Source organism: Accipiter gentilis, chromosome 16, assembly GCF_929443795.1.
Source record: "Accipiter gentilis chromosome 16, bAccGen1.1, whole genome shotgun sequence".
Classification (NCBI taxonomy): Eukaryota; Metazoa; Chordata; class Aves; order Accipitriformes; family Accipitridae; genus Astur; species Astur gentilis.
Genome location: NC_064895.1, coordinates 17,348,873 through 17,362,879, shown reverse-complemented (window position 1 = coordinate 17,362,879; position 14,007 = coordinate 17,348,873). Strand labels below are relative to the sequence as shown.

The 14,007-nt window shown below is 36.0% G+C and overlaps 1 protein-coding gene across 1 annotated transcript in view; it reads left to right on the top strand.

Moving 5' to 3' along the window:
* The window catches only part of NBAS (NBAS subunit of NRZ tethering complex), a 189,434-nt gene that overhangs the window by 141,143 nt on the left and 34,284 nt on the right, over positions 1-14,007 (top strand). Inside the window, exon 48 of the mRNA XM_049818661.1 lies at positions 2,240-2,435. Within this exon, the coding sequence (XP_049674618.1) occupies positions 2,240-2,435 (196 nt within the window). The remainder of the gene's footprint in view (positions 1-2,239; positions 2,436-14,007) is intronic.

Sequence of the window (14,007 nt, the reverse complement as noted above, 5' to 3'; positions counted from 1 at the left end):
CTTCTCATGAAAGCATTGAAGGTACAACACTGAATATGGATGATTTCGTGGATATATATAATGGGCTTGCACTTAATTTTTCTAAGACTTTATTCTTGAACAGGCTATCATTTATCAGGTTCGAAATCTGAGCCCTGACAGAAGCCTTTACTTAGTCATTTGGAAGAACGCAAGTCACTGAACCTAAAATTTAGGTAACTGTGTATTATGGTGATTTGAGAAAATGGTTTTTCTGTTGTGACTACTGCAGGTTGTATATCTACCGGGAGTACTTCACTGCTTCTGTTTCAGTTTAGTACATAAATTGCAAATAATGATGACTCGCTTTCAGATATCTGAATTTAGATATCTAAATTTGTCAATATTTTAGGGTATAGTGCAGAAACAGTTTCACAAATGCTGTGTGATGCTTCACCACATTTTTAGTCCTCTTTTGGGGATGCCCTTAATTCAGGTCACATAATGGTCTGTATGTCTCACTGACATTTTCCATTGCAATTCCAGTAAAGACAAGGAAGAAGAAAAAAATCAGTTTTGTTTCCAGACATACAAACTAAGAACTTATGTATGATAATAATAATAAAACCCCATACTCTGTGGTAGCCACACAAAAACAATTACACTATTGTCTGGAGGCTTCTCCACTGACATTAAATTAGTTAAATATTGGATACTGAAGTAAACTGAATTGATGTCAAAATCTATAGTAAATCTTACTTGCAATATTCTAAGGTAGAATGGGAGAGTCGGTACTTTTTTATTCTGAGATGCACTTGCTGGAGTCTTTTATTTGTATAGTTCATCAATATTTAACTGCTGAAACAATAAGCTGGAGTGGAAGTCATTGTGATTACAAGAGATTGTTTACATTCATTTAAATACTTGTTCTTATTTATCGCCTTAAACCTCAGCTATTCAATTTACAAAATATAAATCTTTCCCTCAGGAAAACATATATAAACATCAAGTGCGAGCTCTACAAAACTCTTGAAATATTCCAGCAGGTCCTCTTAATTCCCAAACTTTTAATTTACAGTTTGAATGCCACCTGCTCAGCGGAGGCATGTCTAATTTAGTTGAAGTTCTGAGCTAACAGCATCATTCAGACAATATAAAGTCTAAGTAAAATTGAAATCCTTGTAATATGGAAACCTAGGCTGCCAATGTTTATTATTTCAGAGCTGCAAGACAGGTTAAATTGGTGTTTTCTGTCTGATATTACTTTCCCGTCTGTCTTATTAAGACAAATAAGGGAACATTAGTTATAAATCACACTCCACCTGGAACCACTTTCTGATTTTTTTTAATTTTTTTTTTTTTAAAGAAAAAAAATTAGCTTTAGTTTAAAATAGCACTAAAGCATAGCAGAATAGCATTTACTGATTTGTTACATGCTAGTTTATAACCTCTAGGGGACATAATAGATTATTCTGTCTGCAGCTGCTAGATGGTTGGTGAGTTCATGGTAATCTGTGTATTGTACATGCTTTCACACAGTTAGAATGTATTCAATACAATACACTGTTTGAATCAAATTATTTAATTAAGAGTTTTTCTAATTACCCAAATCATGAAAACCCCCAGAATTAGGGTTTTTAACATCTCTTTTTTCTTTCTAGGGATTATGGGCATTCTGCAATCATTATCATACTAGAACATAGACTAATCAAGCTGGCTAGAGATGGTACAGAAAAAAAAAAGAAATTGCTAGAGCTACAATCAGGAGAAACTAATTTGTGTATGTGGAGTGTAAAGAAGGGACTTGCAAGGAAAGAAAGAAAATATAGAGCAACATGAATAAGCATCAGATACAAAAATGTCATACTTAAAATGCAAGCAGTCAAGCTGATTTTCCATGAAGTAAGATGGCGTGGAAGTACAGGCATCAGTCAGGACCAGGCACCATAAAAAGGCTTGGATTTTCTGGTGCTGAAATCCAGCACCATTATGTACAGTTGGCAGTCAAAGGAGTATGTAGGAGAATATGTAACTGTATAGATGGGTTTCTATGATGTTACGTGGTTATCTGAAGCTCAGAAAAAGTTCTTATACCCCTTAGCTTTAGGCACTTGATTTATGAGATCTAGTTTCCCTGCGGTCTCACAGAAGTGAGCTCTTCCATTTCCAGTCTTATGTATTTGTTATGTGTTGAATGTACTTGTTAACAGCTTTGAAAACACATGTAGTACTTTCATTAGAATTACCAAAGACTGTTTAACACAGTATTGTTTAATTACAGGGAGAAAATAGTTTCTTCAGATGACCTTCTGGAGTGGTTGAGACCTTTCTGTGGTGATGACTCTTTAGCAGTGAAGCCTCGCATCAGAGTATTGCAAATTCTGGAGCAAGCCTTCCATCTCAGTGACGAAGACAGCAAGCTACTTGTGTACTTCAGGACGCAAGCTGTTCTTAGAGCTTGCTGGCCTGAAACAAAGGTATTAATATTGATTGCTATAAATGGTAGCATAAGACTGTTTTTATGCAAGGATTATATGATGAAATGCTGGTTTGCAATACATGGTTGCGATGCATGCTGTTGGTATGGGAACTAATCCTACCTTCCTTTTGAATCAGGTTTCTAATACATTATTCTCTGAAAAACAGTGTTAGGTAAAGTTAACAGACTCAGCTTTTGTTTGCAATCAGGAGTACATAATACCGAACTTGATTAAACTCTAATGATTTTCCTCCATGTCAAGGACTGACTTTGAAGTTTCTCTATATTCTTTCTTTTCTGACCATTTTTTCTGTCATTTTTACCTTTCCTCTTTATCTTCTACTTGGTGTGACATTATAGTCAGAATTAGAATGAGAATTACTTGCCACTGTCTCTTCTTTTCTGGGGTCTTTAAGTATTATTCCATGAACGTGTAGTAGGAGCACCAAGGACATTCTCAGATGGGAAGACCTGATTGATAAGGGAATGCATTCAGTTATAGTTAGTCTGCTCCTCTCTCAAGAGGTAGCACCTAACAACTGAAAGTAGTTGCTTAAAAACAGTTCATGCCTTAAACTGCACAAGTGATAGTTTTAAGTCTTTTTCAGTGTAAAGTCAGGGAAAAAAATAAGGTAGAATCACTGGTGAAAGAAGTTACTCTTAGCTATTTATTTGTTTCCAACTAAGAGAGCCAGAGCTCTTGTAGTTCAAGTTCTCAAGTCTAAAACAGATTAACTTTCCTTCTGAATTAAAGGGTGACAAAATGCCTAGCTTTAATTTTTTAAGTGTATGTAGAAGTTGATCTAAGACTACTAAGGATCACCTAGTGAGTGTTCTCAGGGGTGAAAACACTTGAGTGTATCAAGTAGAATAATAACTCTAGATATACATAAAGGCTCTTGTTGGTTGTTCATTAATATTTTAACTGCTTTATTTCATTACTCATTTTGGTGAAGTGTTTAACATCAACATATGTATTTTTAGAGTTTCTACATTTCCAAGTACAACGAAAATATACTAAAGGCTTAATAGGAAGAAGCAGTCTTGTCTTTGAAGCTTGCGCCATTTTGAAATCGTATGAGTATCACTTGCTGCATGTAGACTTGTTCAGAAGCAGAGCTACTTTTTGTCCATTTTCTAAATGCCTCCCCCCCATGCTAAGACCTATGGAACTAAAATAGAATGATTCCAATAGTTCCTCAAAAAATCTGTGCAGAAACCCATTTTATATTCATATAAAACAAAAGCAATATCTCAGTTTTGACTCACTCTGCTAAGATCATCTGAGGGTATAATCCTAATAAAAATCTTAAAAGAAGAAGAAAATGCTTATCTCTTGCTTTCTTTAGAAATTACTTTTTCTCCTGCATTCACAGTAATGCCAGCACTTAACTCCTCAACTACTCTTCAGGTCTCTGTCTATGATTGGATTCTTCATCTTCAGTTCAATCCTTTGTCAATGTTTGTGTTGCCTGTGAACAGCTTTCCAATCCAAAAGCATTTCAGGTCTAAAAGATTCAACTGGAGTATGTTTTAAGGAAAAAGTCACAGGTAGATAATGGCTTTCAGCCATGTCTGTAGAAGACAGAAGAACCTGTATTTGACAGAAACCTTGTGAGACTCATTACACTTGTTTGAGAAATATGTAAGATAAGATCACTTTTTTCTCCCATAATCTGGTAAGTCAAAAGGTATATAGCTTTACAACCTGAAACTCGCATCCATTTACTTTTGTCTCGTGATGTTTTAGGAATTGATTGAATGCATTGCATATGCTGCTGGCTCACGTGCAGCTCGCTGCCCACCACGTCCCCCAGGGCCCTCCCCAGCCTGGCTGCCCCAGCTGTGCTCTCCCAGGTGCAGCGTGGCTGTGAAGCCTTGTGCAACTCTTGTTGGCCCGCTCTTCCAGCCTGTTTAGGTCTCTCCATATAATCAGTTAATAAATTCTGTTTCCTGAAGTGGTGGATTTTTAGAATACTCCTAGTTTCAAGGAGGAAAATGTACCTGGTTTTTGTGAGGGAAGAAGTTTGTACTGATTATAAGCAGCAGTCCATTTGCTTCTAACACAGAGTTGCTGATCACTTTAGTGCTCTACTCTTGCTGATGGGTAAGCAAGTAGTGCAAGAAGCCATGTAGTAAAAAGCTTAAGTACTGTGCTACATAAGCTCAAACCTTTCCAAGATAATTATATAAAAATGTATGTACAATACTGTAATATAAAATTCTCTGTATATAGTATTTATTATTTAGCTAAGTTCAGAAGTAGTTTTCATGCTCAGCAATAGTGAAAGCTGTGCTTATATGTACATAAAAATCATTGTTTTTTCACCCCAATTCCTGCTACAGAGTACAATTATGAGAGTCCTGTTGGAACATACTTAAAAATTATTCTGATTTTCATGTCAGTTCAAGCTAAATGTGATAGATGAGAATGCTTTGTTTTCATTGAATATTTTGTGCTAGGTAACCGTTGTGTGATTTGGACAGAAGAGTCGTATTGGTTTGTCCATTGGGTCCCAGTCATTGAAATACAGAGTTCTTCACAAGTGTCCAAGAAAACAAATGAGTGATCCACTACTTAGACTACTTCTTTCTTTTTTTCCTCTTCTAGTCAGCTGACGTCAAATGCTAGTCTACAAGTTGATATTAGAAAAATCAAGTGATGACCTTATTTGATTATTGTTTGCTTATTTTGTGAATTACCGAACAGAGAAAATAGCATAATAAAACAGCATATTGAAAACTGTGTACATTTCACAATCCTTCATGGTATTTTAGTGAAACAAGAACACTGCAGCATTCAGTAGTTACATGACTGCTGAAAAGCGAAGAGAGAGATTTGTATATGAGCTTTTGGCAAAGCATTAATTAAGCAAGTTTCTCGTGCAAGTTAGTGCTTTGGGTGCAAAGACCTTCAAAAGCAACCCCGTTTTACAGAAGGGGATGTTGAAGCACAGTTTAAAAGTTTGATCAGGTTGCTCTGTAGTCCGGGGTGAAACAGGGTCAAAAAGTAGACGTGAGGAATTATATCTTTCAAACATGTGCTCAGACTGCTATGTCAGTCTGTCTGCCTTGTCTTTAGGTGTCAATTTCTCCAGCATCACTACACTTTTATTAATTTGGTCATCCTTTCTTATCCAGAAAAGTAGTAAAAAAAGAAAATCACATTTAAAAAAGGGGGGGTGGAATGGATTGAATGCTATTTTTAGATTGTAGAGGAATGCGTTTAAAGGTTGTTGGTTTTTTGGGTTTTTTTAAATGAACTTTAAATTGCAAATATTTAAAAGATGTATTCATTATTTTACTTCCAGATTGTTTACTTGCTTGACATTTTTTTACACGCTTTTAGGGGATCCCTCTTTCCCTTTACCATTCCTTGGTACAAAAAGGGATAGCAGATATTGTAAAGGATGAACATGGATTTCTATTGAGTAAAGATAAGTTTAATGATATTGCAGTGTTCAATTACCAGAAAATGTGTGAAAGCCACCCTCAGTGTGTCTACTAATCCTCTTAGTCAGACTTTGCATACATCAAGGAAGGACTTAATATTTAATTATGCTCTAGGTGCTGTAAGTAGTGGTCCCACAAATCAATGTGCTGCTGGGAAACAGGCCAGCTCTTACAAAATTAAAAATGTACTTTATGGAAGCAGCTACCTATCAAACAGTCAGAAACACAGCAATTTCCAGTTCTCTAATGATTAGTTAACAAAATTAAAAATTCAGGGGTCCTCATTTTTCAAAGGCTTTGAGAGTCTTTAATTCACATTCCAGTAGCATCCCACGCTACTGGAGGGAGGAGGCGTGCGTTGTTTTAATCCCCTAGATGAATTTTATCTGAGCTCTTCAGGTTCTGTAATTTTCTAGTTAACTGGTGCATGAAAAATATGGGTCAAAATACTGACTTTTTTATATATTAAAAAAATGAGGCGGGGGGGGGGGAGAAAAACAGGGTTTAGAATGTTCATATCAAATTGAACTTTGTCCATCTAAGCTAGGAAATCCATTTGTTTTCACATAGTATATAAAAATACAGTCTGTAATGTGATCCACTACTTAGACTATTTTAACACTGCACTGTCTTACATATGTGAGGTATCAACTAACATGTTATGTGTATGTACATGGTTGTTCAGTTCAGTGACCAGTTACAAGGCATAAGTTACTGTTCAGTTCAGTGACCAGTTACAAGGCATAAGTTACAGTAATAAGAGCTAGGGTTTTCCCCCAGGAAGCTACAGCAGCACTAATAAAGCTCCTGTAGATAAACGAAGGGTTAAAGATAAGAAGTTAATACTTGTGAAGCCTCTATAAGACACACCTTGTCTTAAAAGGATTTTAATTATTGCACAAATGCAAAATGTAATTACTACTTGCATGCCACTTAAATGCAGATAGCTTTGTCATTTAGAGAAGGTAATCTCATTTTGCCTTTCCCTTCATATTGTTATGTTATGGTTTTTTCATGATCTTGGGATATACAGAGCTGTGGAGGGCTAAGCATTCTTGAAAATTGGAAGGCATATCTAATATGAATTTAAGATTGTATTTTAGGTACCTTTCTTGTTTTATCTGGTTTTCTTTTTTCCCTAAAGTTTAGCTTTGAAAAACTGCCAGATTAATTTGTATTTGTATTGTGTACATCCCAGGCACGTTTGCCCTTCCTTCGTATAGGCAATTTACGCTTGCCATATGCAAGTTTTTTGTGTCTCAGCGACCTTAGTAATGTCTATATTAAAATAATGATTTTCTGAGAACTTGGGTATGGCTGTGAAGCCTCCGTTGCTCTTTTTTTTTCTTCTTTCTCCAGTATATGAAAAATGTATATCTGTTTACATGATGTTTCTTCATATGACTTCATAAAGAAAGGTCTCAAAGGGAGTAAGTCAATGTCCAGTGATTTTCAACTTTTTCCCATTGCCTCTACTTGTGTCAGAGATTTAAACATAAGGATTTGGAAAGCACGGTGAGATTTAAGAATTCCCCAGCCATTGTACTGAAGTCATTGATCAGGTAACAATGACCTGTATTTAGCTTGATTTGGCAAAATACAAGTGAAGGAGCTGTATCTGTTTAATCCTCAGCCTTCTTTTATTTGTGAAGATTGCTTAATTAGAAGAAAGATTTATGGTCCTATCAACTTTGAGTAAATTTGTTACGAAGGTGTTTATAATTCTAGAGACATTGTTTCTCTGCTGGTAATGCATAAAAATAAAGTTTAAAAAATTTAATTTAAGTTTTAATTAATATTTTAAAACACTAATTTCCGTTCTTTGAAGATGCAATTTATCCATATGAGAACATGTGAAATGTATTTTTTCTGGGAACATAAATTGTAGCGTGTATGATTAATTAAAAACTTCAAGATGCAAATGAAATATTTTCCATTAACTACACAAGTAAAACAGATAAGACAAAGTGGAGAGAAAAGCAGTATAGCTTGAGTGAACATGACTGTTTTGAATGTGAGCCCTGGGTACTACGGTATTCCGTTGCTAGCAGCAGTTGCTTCAGAGGAAGATAAGAGTCCTGTGGAGTGGATTCATGGGGATAATTCATTCTCTGTAATAGGTCTTTTGTAAAGAAGGTATAAGTGGAGACTAGTTTAAACATTATATATTCTGCTTTTATCTCCGTTTCAGAAATATTAAGAGCTCATTAGTTATGTATTCAGAGTTCTATTATTATGTTCCAAAGAAATTGGTGGATGAACTGTGGTTCAACCTTGGGTGTCTCTTGCTAAATTCTTGGTATTGGTACACCACACAGCATTGAGTCATTGAGTGCAAAACATGCTGACACTTTGTTGAAGGATTTTTTTTTTTATTTTTTTTACCTTTTTATGTGACTTGGTATGTGTGGTGGTTCAATTTTTATAGGATAGCAAAATCCAGAAAGTCAGGTTCCTGCTCTGTTTTTTGTACTTCATCACTTTTTTCCTTATTCTGTTGTTTACTCAATCTATGTAAACAATTCCAGTCATGTTACCTCATGCAGTATTCTCTTATGTCTGTAACTATTCTCCCCTCTGTCTCAGGGCCCACTGTGATACGCAGTATGCCTCCTGAAAGGAGGTAATTGGAGAAGTGAATGTGATGTATTTGTGGAAACAAACAGCTCATGCTTATGCATCCCAGTGCCTTGATTGCTCTCTGACTTCAGCTGTACATTAACTGGAGGTCTCTGAATTTCATTCAGTGAGGCTGAATGAGGCCAATTTAGCATGTTTTAAAATGTGATGGCTTTACCATGGTTGTTTTATTTACCATCATATGGTCATTTACTTACCATAGATTTTTTTTAAGTCAATTGAAGGTTTCTTTCTACAGCGTCCTTGACAAACATAAGCTAGCTCATTTGTGGGCAATATTATCTGTTCAATGCTTGCAGTCCTCTAAAAGCATCATTTAATGTCTGTAAGCAAAGAAGCAGTCATAAAATAATGAGAAATTCTACTTTTTACCTTTACCATTTGATCATAAACTGGTTTTTTGTTTGTTTTTTTGTTTTTGTTCTTGTTAGCAGATCAAGTTCTTCAGTGGTTTCTAGTCAGGGATGTTGTTAAAAGCCTTTTGAAAATATAACTAAATTGTAAAACTGTTTTTCTTTAGGCATTATTTTGTTATTATTAGGCATTATTTTGTTATTATTAGGCATTATTTTGTTATTATCTTAAATGAGTGTTTTGCATTAATAACTGATGTTCAGTTGATGCCATGCATTTTTTCAAACAGTCTTGCCTTATTCCATCAACCATCTTGCTAGCCGACACTTACTATTTAGAGGTCTGTAAACTCTATCATTTGAGGAGCCCCTCTCAGGTATTCTTAAAATAGGTTCTTACTTCATAGTAATTTCTGATAGTTGATGTTGGTTGAGAGAGTAAGAGGTTTTTTCCATATTGTTGCTATTATTACATAGGGACTCAGCTATGATGACTGTGACTGCTAGGACTTTCACTACATCAAATCAAAAAGAAAACCACCAGCTGCTGTGCTTATGTAATGCCATTCAGTATGACAGTTGCATGATGCTGCCCTACCTTCTGATTATTTTCATGGCTAGAACAGAGCTACTCATTTATTTCAATTTTTAACAGCTTAAAGAATTTTGTGATATCCATTTGCTTGGTACCTTAAATGCTGCTGGTCTAGGTCATAAATATGGAAAAGCAATAGAGGAATTTTGCATTAAAAATGTAAGTCTTTCTTTTATTGTTTTTTTACTGAAAATAGTAGTACTGAAATACGTCATGGTTTAACCCCAGCCAGCAACTAAACACTACACAGCTGCTCACTGACTTCCCCCCTACCCAGTGGGATGGGGGAGAGAATTGGAAGGAAAAAGGTAAAATTCATGGGTTGAGATAAGAACAGTTTAATAGAACAGAAAGGAAGAAGATAATAATGATAATAATAACAACAATATAATGACAACACTAATAAAAGGATTGGAATATAAAAAACAAGTGAAGCACAATGCAATTGCCAACCAATGCCCAGTTAGTTCCCGAGCAGCAATCCCCCCAGTCTAACTCCCCCCAGTTTATATACTGGACATGACGTCCCATGGTATGGAATACACCGTTGGCCAGTTTGGGTCAGCTGCCCTGGCTGTGTCCCCTCCCAACTTCTTGTGCCCCTCCAGCTTTCTCACTGGCTGGGCATGAGAAGCTGAAAAATCCTTGACTTTACACTAAACACGACTTAGCAACAACTGAAAACATCAGTGTTATCAACATTCTTCTCATACTGAACCCAAAACATAACACTATACCAGCTATTAGGACAAAAATTAACCCAGCTGAAACCAGGACAAATATTACTTAAAATTGTAGTCAGCATAACAACCTGTTTTTCCTGAAAGAAGGTATCTTATTTTATTGTGGGTTGTTCTTTTAAAAAAAAAAAAAAAAATCTTTTACTTTGTCAGATTAGTCTATCTGCAGGATGACATTTTGGAAGGATTAATTTTGACAAGTTTTCATTTACATGAAAACAGCTTTTAAAATAATTTTTCCTCTGTTGGCAAGAATTGCAGACTTTGGTTATCATGACACCGGTTGTACATACAGTTGAATACTGGGAGCTTGTGCATGCGGTCCTTCTTTGATGGTAGTGATGATCAGAAAAGGTAAATTGAAAAGCCACTTGCACAACGTATGGGTCAAAACGGCTGATGCTAACTTAACTGTTTAAAGTTAAAAGTAATATTTAAGGATTAGGATCTTGTCATTTCCAGGCTGCATGTTCCAACACCCTTTTCTTTTCTTTATATATAGATTATGAAATATGAAATGGTGATTAGTAACTGGCACATACAAGTAAAATGACTTACATGTTTTTAAGTATCTTGTGTTGCACAGAGGTTAATTTTAGCCATGATTTACATAGATTCAAATTTTTACCTATTAACAGACATGTTGTTAATATACATTTTAAATTACATGTATGTTAATCCTCTCTCTCTCAGTTTTTGCTAGCTAGATATATAAATCTTTCAAAGGCAATTTATTTTTTTTTAGTTGCCCTTATCTCTCTATCAATATCTATGTACAGTCTTCAGAGCTTTTCTCTGTGCTGAAATGTATTTGCAGATTAGGACATAGTCTCCTACAGCATACAAATGAATGGATTTTATTTTCTGCACAAGTTATGCATTTTTATGCATTAGGCAATGCATTTGTGTTTACTGAATCTGTATGCGTTTTTTAGTGTTAGTGAGCTGCATATCAAGCAGATAAGGAATTCAACAATATATAAATCAGCTCAGAATAAAAAAGTTCTTGGGTACGTCTACAAGACAGGCAACTCAACATGTGGCTGAGCCTTTGTTTAGTTCATCACCAGTAGGCTTCTGACTGATTTGTTTTTAAACTTGAATCCCTTAACTTGCTTACCCTGTTCACTGACTTCAGTTTGAGCAGGATTTGACCTGTGACATTATATGCATCCCTTTAGTATCTGTGTGCAGCAGGCTTTCATATGTGGTCAGCACTCATAATAATTTTTAATATGTGAAGTCCAGCTTTGGGGAAAGTGCAAGAAAGCCTCCTTTGGGGTAGAAGGTATGGGTTGTGAACATGAGTTGTTGCATGAGTTGTCATGCAAAACTCTTGAATTCAGTTTTAATTTCGTATTGATTGCTCTAAGATTGTTGTTTTGATAGCAGGCACTTCCTTGTGGTCTGTCATAGCAGCCCATGTTCTCCTTGTGGGTTCAGGACTTGGAATATGCTCCACCAGGAACTCCTGTGTCCTTGTGGGTCTTAACCTCAAATGGAGGGGAGATGTGAGGTAGGCCTTTGTATCACTGTCTCGGGTTATATCCCCCGTAGTAATGGAAATCAATGGTACTTTGGATGTTGTGGGGTTTTAAATTTTTGGGGTTTGGTTTGTTGGTGGTTTTTTTTTTAAGTGGATATCCCTTAATAAAGCTGTTGCTTTTTATTAACCGGGATAAATCCATACGCATAGCTTCAAAATGCTTTTTTTGCAAGCAAGAGAATTTAATCTGGTGCACTGGTCCAGGCTACAAACCAGATCATATTTTTCCTACGGTGTTTCTTCATAAAACAGAACTAAATTCCATCATTATACAGGGGCATTTGTGAGCCCAGTAGAACAGCTTTTAAAAAGTTACCATTTCTCAGCTGTGACTTACTACCATGTAATACGTTTCCATTTACCAAGATCCAAAATGGATTGAAAGTAGGATTATCCACATGTGAACTTGGGCAGATGGAGAAAGTAAGATGAAAAAGTCTCATTTAAAGCTGACAGGTTCCTCTGCCATGAGGGGAATATATTTGAAATATGTTTCTGAGAAGGTAAAACTCATCTGTGCTAAAAGAAAGATGGACTTCTCAAATGACTCATATTGGCATACAAAAATTTTTTTATGGAACTTAGTGCACAGGAAATCTTTGAACTTGCCAGGTTTACAATTTAGTTGTATGTGTCCTTTAAATTGCACTTTTCTTATCCAACAGTGGTGTGAGTAAACTAACACTTCTATAATCTAAACCACAACTTCCCATGGGTTTTCTCAAAAGTAAAAGTTTTTGTCAGCTTTCCAAAAATAGGAAGTAAGCGCAGTAGTAAGACTGAATGCTCAGTAAGGAAGCAGATTATGTCAGTGCCTCGTAGTAGTCATTTGGCAGCATTCTTTTTTCTAGGAAAACTTTTTAATTTAATTCTAAAAAATTGTGAATACTTGAAGTATATAAAACCTGGTCCTGTATAAATGTGTTCTTTAAACTATATTTCTTCATTGAGTTGCCTTTAACTCTGTACATGGCAATATGTTGCTAGGACATAGAGTAAGAGGTACTATGTCATATTGTTGTTTAAACTTCAAAATTTTGATAAATGCTGGGGAAGGAACTTTAAGGAGATACTAAGTTTGAGGTAAAGTATGTAAAATATATCTTTGAGAAGCAACTTTTGCTTGACCTCATTGACTCCTGTTCAGCTACCTTCTGAGAGTACACATTTCACATAAGGAAAATGGTAAGCTTGCTTGAGTCCCTGTGTTCCCTCAATTCCACTTGGAAACCGCATATAACAAAATATTGTGCGCCCAGCATGTTTTTGTAATGTAACTTTTAATTAGCGTGTGAGTACATTAAAACATCAATGCTGGTTCACATCAAGGTCCAATTCAGCCTGGTATTCTCTCCAGCAGCGTCCAAAAAAACATTCATGGAAGGAAGAGTATGAAAAGGAAAAGTATATATCAAACTTACTCCAATATTGCCCTCGTCTGTGGGTAGTCAGAGTGGGTTAGTTAGTTATAAGAACTGGAAACAACTCTATGTAGACAAGCTGTAAATTCAGGTGTTACTGTGGCAAGATTAAGTGGAATCTTGATAAAATCTAATAAGGAAGAATTACCTTTTAATCGATAGGTTGGAATAATTTACCAGAAAGATATTAAACTTGTTTACAACTTAAACTTGTATGCTTAAGTCAAAAGACTAAGTCTATTAGGAAGCATTCTAGCTCAAACAGAAGTTACGATTTTAGTGCAAAAAATTATTGGATAAAATTATGCAGAGATGCGTAGATTATCAGAATAGATTGCAATAATGGCTTCCTCCAGCACTAAAATCTCTTAATCGTTGGAGAATGAGACCATAAATAGTGAGGGAAAAACAGTAAGGAGAAAGAGTGGTAGTTCCCCACTTTTCCTCTTTCTTGGGATCCCTGACTTCCAGCGTGTCTCACAAAACAGGATAGTTCACTGGTTTTTAACCTCTTCTGTCTGGCTGTATGTGAGGTCTCCTCCTAAGCTGCCTTTAACCAGGTAACTCACTCTGTCCATGCCCAAGCTTGCAGCTTTGCTCCCGTGATTACTCTTGACTTCCTTTCTTCGTGTGTGCTCTTGCCCGTACGCTGGTGGACAGGTGGCTGAATGACACCGTGGTTTGTTCCTCCAAGCCTGTTACTACTTTCCCCAGCCTGACCCTGTTGTGTCTTGGAGGATGTCCCTCTCAATCATGGTGCTGGTAGTGTGTTGGGGAGTACGGCGTTTGTGGTTTTGCCTTAAAAAAGGGCTTACTGTTGCT